This window comes from Pteropus alecto, unplaced genomic scaffold, assembly GCF_000325575.1.
Source record: "Pteropus alecto unplaced genomic scaffold, ASM32557v1 scaffold392, whole genome shotgun sequence".
In the NCBI taxonomy this organism is placed as follows: domain Eukaryota; kingdom Metazoa; phylum Chordata; class Mammalia; order Chiroptera; family Pteropodidae; genus Pteropus; species Pteropus alecto.
The window spans coordinates 1444080-1451110 of record NW_006431933.1 but is presented as its reverse complement, the minus strand read 5'-3'; the positions used below and the strand labels follow the sequence as shown (position 1 = coordinate 1451110).

The following is a 7031-nucleotide window of genomic DNA, read 5'->3' as shown; positions in this document are numbered from 1 at the left end:
GAGTGGGGAAGAAGAGTGCCTGATGCTGCAGTCATTGTGCAGAGGAAAGGAGATATGAGAGACTACAACTTAAGGAACAGAGACAAACAAAGCCAAGTATCCTTCAAAGATAAATAACTGCATCACCACAGTTGATATACAATTATACTTGTAGGGAGAGTCTTCAAAAGCATTTGAGCAATAGTCATTTTTGAGTTTATAATTATAATACAAGAACTGTCAAGCTCCTGCAAGTGGTAGAAACAGAGATTCCCAAGAGATGACTTGCGATCTCTTATGTTTCACTTTTTGGATAAAGGACTTTATAAATTTAGCACTGATCAGTTCTTCATAGCCTGGGATGTAAAAGTACTCAATACTGGCTAAAATTATTTTCAAATTTCTAGAGTGTGAGAAGCGTTTTCAATGTCCAGATACCTGCAGGGCACTGAAGTCAAGGCAAAAACCTATTTAGGAATGCAGATCTCTGCATTGAAGCCAGAAGCTTTTGCAATCATTGACATTTAAGATACAGAAAAGACTGCCATGAGGAACTGTTTTTTCTCTTCCCTTTGAGAAGTCATCATGTTATATTTTTAAAAAATAAAATAGAATTTTTAAATTTAAAGTCTGACTTTATGCATTGGCAAATTAGACAAAGCTCTAGCCTATGTAACAGGAATATAGTTATTAAATATCATACACATCTAAAGGTGGCAATTGTTCCCTCATTAATTCCATGCTGTGGCAGCAGGTGATGATTCACACTTGAAAAAACTATGCATACTTTTTAACCTATACCCCAAAAGCTATCATTTACATAAGTTGCAGACCACAGGTTTCTTATCCCCTTAGTAACTTACCTTGAGCCACAGGACACTGGACTTTCAGTCTTGTCCACTACAGCCTCTGCTTTCTTTAGGATTTTGAAAAAGAATCTTTGAGAAATTGGTTTTCAACACATAAAATTTTGAATTTGTTTTTCATTCAATTTGATTAAGATATATTCATTCTACATGCATATTAAGTGTATTTTCGTGTAGATTGCTATGGGATAAAGTCACTTACTTTGTATTATAGTTGGTTAGTCTAAGATATGTTTATAGTTTATTATACTTTAATAACTAGAAGACTTCTAGAAAGAACACTGCTTTTCTTTGAACACTGATATATAAACATTTTTTCATTTTTGCTTAAATAATTTTACAGTACTCATAAGAAAAATGATTTTCTTTCTAGCGTACAGTCTTATTTTATACCTTTTTATTAAAGTATAATGCATACAGAAAATGCATATAACATACAGCTCAATGAATTCTCACAAAATGAACATACTCAAATCAAGAAACAGAACATGACCAACACTCTAGAAGCACTCCCTTTGCTCCCTTCCAGGGCTTACCACCACCACCTCCAAGAGTAAACACTATCCTGACTTCTAACAGCATAGATTAGTTTTTGTCTGTTTGGTATTTTAGATCAATTGAATGAAATGATTGTATTTTATATTTCAGTGTTTGTATTCTTTCATTCACATTATGAATGTGAGACTCACCTATATTGTTTAATGCAGTTGTAGATAATACATTCTTATTGTCATGTTATTCCACTGTGTGAATATTCTACAACATATTTATCTAGTCTACCATTGATGGACATTTGGGTTGTTTGCAACTTGGGGCTATTAAAGATATTGCTGCTATAAATGTTTTAGTTTCTATCTGTTAATGAACATATTTATGAATTTCCATGAGGTATATATCTAGAAGTGGAACTGTGAGGTCATAGAGTATCCATATAGTCAGCGTTAGTTTATAAAACTGGTTTTCCAAAGTGACTGTACCAACATAATACTTCCACCAGCACAGTATACAAGTTCCAGTTGTTCCACATCCTTGTCAACACTTGGTATTTTCCATCTTTTTTACTCCAGCCATTATGGTGGGTGTACAGTGATATCGCAGTGTGGTTTTAATATTTATTTCTTTGTCCTCCAATCCCACCAAGACAGCTGACTGATCTCTGAGCTCTGAGACCCAGGGATGGCCCTCACATGGCTGCACCATTTTGCATCCCACCAGCAATAGTAAGCAATTAGCTTAAATCTTCCCGCACACACAGAAGACCAAAGCCTTATGATTTAATTTGTTAATTGCACTAAACATTTGTGACATAAATAATCTCGACTCACCACAAAATCTCTCAGAAAATAGAGGAGGAATGATCACTCCCCAACTTTATGAGGACAGTATTACCCTGATACTTAAGCCATACAAACATATCACAAAAATAAAACTACAGACCGTTGTTCCTCATGAATATAGATGTAAAAATCTTCAATAAAATATTAGCAAATTGAATCCAGAAAAGTATAAAAAAGGATTCTACATCATGACCAAGTGAGGTTTATACTAGTGCTACAAAACTGCTTCAAAATTCAAAATCATTCAATACGATCTATCATATTAATGGACTAAAGAAGAAAACTCACATGATCTATAGGTTCAATACAACTTTATCAAATTTCCAGCAAGACTTTCTTCCCCAGAAATTGATAAGCTAATCCTAAAATTTATATAAAAATTAAAAAGACCAATAATAGCAAAAAAGAATTTGCCAAAGAACAAAGTGGGAGGACAATTACTTCACAATTTCAAAATTATTAGAAAACTACAATAATCAAGACAATATGGTACTGGCATGAGGATAGAGACATATGTCAATGGAACAGAATAAAGAGTCCAGAAATAAACTCTCATACTTATAGTAAATGTATTTTTTACAAAGATATGAAGGCAATTCAATGGAGAAAGAAGTCTTTTTAACATTTGGTTCAGAGGTAATTTAATACCCACACACAAAAAGATGAATTTAAATCTTATTTCATACCATACTAAAAATTAACTCAAAATGGATTAGAGATGTAAATATGAAATCTAAAATTATACAAGTTTTAACAGAAAACATAGAAAAAAATCTCAGTGTCCTTGTATTAAGTAAGGAATTCTTAGATAGGAAACCAAGAGCATGATCTATAAAGAAAAAAAAAAACAATAAATTCGACTTCATCAAAACCCTAAAGTTTTGTGCTTCAGAAGACACCATTAAGAAAATGAAAAGACAAAACACAAACCAAGAGAAAACATTTGTAAATCATGTTCATGATAAAAGACTTGTATCCAGAACATATAAAGAACACTTACAACTCAATAAAAAGAAAACAAACAACCCAGTTTTAAAATGGACAAAAGATTTGAAGAAATAGTTCACCAAAGAAGGCATACAAATAAGCACATAAAGAGATGCCCAGCAACATTAGTCATTAGACAAAATCTAATTAAAATCACAATGAAATTTAGTACTTTATGTGTACTAAAAAGGATATAATTTAAAAAGAATTATAACAAATGTTGGCAAGGATATGGAAAGTCAGGAACTTTCATACATTTCTGGTATGAATGCATTAAAACGGTATAGCCACTTTGGAAAAGTTTGGCAGTTCTTAAAAAGTTGATTATAAATTTACCATAGGATACAGCAATACCATTCCTATTATCTACCCAAAAGATATGTAAGATGTGTTCGCACAAATACTTGCACTTGAATATTCATAGCAGCATTAGTCATATGAGGCAAAACATAGGGAAAATCCAGTTATCTATCAACTGATGAATAGATAAACATGTGGTATATACAGCAATAAAAAGAAACAAATACTAATACAGGCACTTCACTTTATTGCACTTCATAGGTGTTGCATTTTTTACAAACTAAAGGCAAGACCCTCCACCAGCAAAATGATTATGACTCACTTTTTTGCGATACTTGCTTTACTATGGTAGACTGGAACCTAACCCACAATATCTCCTAGATATGCCTATAAATATTACAACATGGATGAACCTCTAAAATAATATACTAAGTGAAAGAAGCAAGACACGAAAGGTCTAATATTGTATTTGTATACTGTATTTATGTGAAATGTCCAGAAAAGTCAAGTCTATAAAGATCTGTAGATTAGTGTTTGTCTAGGGGTAAGAATGGGAGCAGTCATTAACTGTAAATTACTATAAGAGATATTATTGGGGTCGTATAAATGTCCTAGAATTTGATTGTGGTGATGGTTGCATGACTGGGTAAATTTAATAAAGTCCATTGAGGTGATCCTTAAATCTACTCCTGTTTAAACACATGGATTCCCTGCCATAACATCTGTTGCCACCTACAGATAGAATAAAGTGTTGTCTTGGAGTCTGGTGTCTATTCAAGAATAAACTTTTGTTTAAAAAAGAAGTCATTGAACTATACAATTTAAATATGGAATATAAATTATACCTCAATAAAGTGGTTTCTTTTTCAGAGTTGTTTTGGGTGTTCTAGGTCTTTTACATTTCTATATGGCTTATAGAATAAGTTTGTCCATTTTAACAACAAAAAAGCTGCTGTGGTTTTTATTGGGATTGGTTTGAATCTATAGATCAGTTTAGGGATAATTGAAATGTTAACAATGCTGAGTTTCTGACCCATAAATAAAGTATATCTCTCCATTATTTTAAGTATTCTTTAATTACTCTCAGCAATATTTTGTAGTTTTCAGTGTACAGGTCTTTCACATCTTCTGATAAATTACCCCCTAAGTATTTCATATTTTTGATGCTATTTTACTTGATATTGTCTTATTTTCACTTTATTGTGTGGTATTTGTTTTTAATTTCAATTCCTTGTTAATTACTAATATATAGAATGTTTATCTTGTGCAGAATTTTAGAGGGAACAGTCCCCACACAAAACTACCCTGACTTCTGACACCAACTGCAAGTTCAAGTTCAAGGGTCTCCAAGACCACCCTCGGGTTCAATAATTCACTAGATGTATTCCCAAAACTCACTAAAAGCTATTACAGTCCTGGTTACATTTTATTAGAGATTAAAATTATCCAAGGGAAGAATCACATAGGGCAGAGTCCAGGAAGCTAACAAATACAGAACTTCAAGTTGTCTTCTACCAATGGAATCAAGGCAGCATTAATCTCCTAGCACTGATGTGTGGCAATAGCATTGAGTACTGCCAACCAGGGAAACGCACCCAAGCCTTGGTGTCCAGAGCCTTTAATGGGATTCCATCATGCAGGCACAGTTGACTGCTTACATGGTTGATCTGTTTCCAACCCTCAAGAGAGTAAGTTTTATGACCCAAAACTCCCACCCTTCATCATGTTGTTGATGTGGCTCTGAGCCCCCATCCTAAATCATATAGTGACTATCTGGATGGCATAAGGCCCCAAGGGAAGCAAAGACATTCCTATCAGGTATGATATTCCAAAGCCCTAGTGATTACTTTCCAGAAGCTGAGGGCAAAGGCCAGACTCCTCTTTTAGTAAGGTTAAATTATTTACTACACAGGCCTTTGACCAAGGCTCTTCCATAGCAAAATATATTTGTAGGGGCATCTACTTTTAGTATAACATTTATATGATATACAGCAACAGTAAAAAGTTGATCCATCCTATTACATACATTTTCATATTTTATACTAATTTGATTACTCTTCCCTTTGATATACCCTTATTGGTACCTTATGTACTTGTACAGAACTATTTAGCATAGAAATTAGCTGGTGGTTAGCTAAATCTATTTCTTCCTCAAGCCAGTCATTTTCCATCAGTATTATATCCTGAAAAGTCTTTAACTCAATTTCCCAATATATTTGACCATCAATATTAATGTAATCTTAGTAACAATGCCAGTGTTAAACTGCATACAATACTATACCTGCAGTCAACAATAATATACTGTTCTGTTAAATTTTATTAAAAAGATAGATCTCCTAAGTGCTCATTCCAAAATAAAATAAAACACTCAAAAGACAACTTGCACATTACTAGAGTTCCACTCAGTCATCAAAAATTGATCCAGTTCATCTCCCAAAGCAACTCAAGCTTGTAGGTGACCATTTAAATTTGTCACTGGGAGTAGTCTTAGCAACGTATTTGTTCATTCTTTCAGGCATCTTGTATAACTGAGTTAAGAGATAATATCATTTCTTGCTTTGGGCCTCTCAGGGCATCAATATAAGGGATTTCTCTTGTTGCATAACCTCTTTATTCATTCTTTTACTCTCAGCTACTATTTCTCCTTCTCTACATTCATCATTAAATTTGACCAAAACTTTTCCACCTTTGCAAGGGACAATAGGTTTAGCCATTGTGCTGGTCCAGGTTGCCAGTAGTAATACCTGTCTGGCAAATGCCTCCCATTCAGTCCGCTCCCATTCAGTCCGTTCCCATTCATTTAGGGTATTATTACATAGGTACAGAACTAGTAGGCTATCTCAACTACTATGTAATACAACTACATTCACTGTCAACCCCAATTTTGCCAGGTGGAGTAAAGGCACAATATATCATATTAGGCCCTTAGAAATTCTAACGTTAACATTTTTATTATTTATTTATTTACGTATTTTTATTTTATATTAGTTTCAAGTATACAGTGCAATGGTTAGTTATATAATTTATAAAGTGATTCCCCTGATTACTCTAGCACCCATCTGGCACTACATACAGCCATTACAATAATATTGACTATATTCCCTATGCTGTACTTACATCCCTGTGACTGTTTTGTAGCTACTAATTTGTACATCTTCATCTTTTCACCTTTTTTACCCAGTCCCAAAACCCACTCCCCTCCCCCTCTGGCAATCACCAGTTTGTTCTCTGTATCTGTGAGTCTATTTTCATTTAGTTTGTTCGTTTATTTTTTCCTTAGATTCTGCATATAAGAGAAATCATATGGTGTTTATCTTTCTCTGTCCAACTGATTTTACTCAGCATAATACCTTCTAGGTCCATTCATGTCATTGCAAATGGTAAGATTTCATTTTTATGGCTGAGTAATATTCCATTGTATATATGTACCATAACTTCTTTATCCAATCATCTATTGATGGGCACTTAGGTTGCTTCCATATCTTGACTAAAGTGAATAGCACTGCCTGACATAAACATTTAAAAGTACAGTTAATGCTTCTTGCTTAAGGAATCCCTGTTT

At 33.6% G+C, this 7031-nt stretch overlaps 1 protein-coding gene across 1 annotated transcript in view; it reads left to right on the top strand.

The window, feature by feature from the left end:
• ZNF41 (zinc finger protein 41) overlaps positions 1 to 7031 on the top strand; it is a 60857-nt gene that overhangs the window by 52439 nt on the left and 1387 nt on the right. The window contains exon 6 of the mRNA XM_015585554.2: positions 6102 to 6288. Within this exon, the coding sequence (XP_015441040.1) occupies positions 6102 to 6288 (187 nt within the window). The remainder of the gene's footprint in view (positions 1 to 6101; positions 6289 to 7031) is intronic.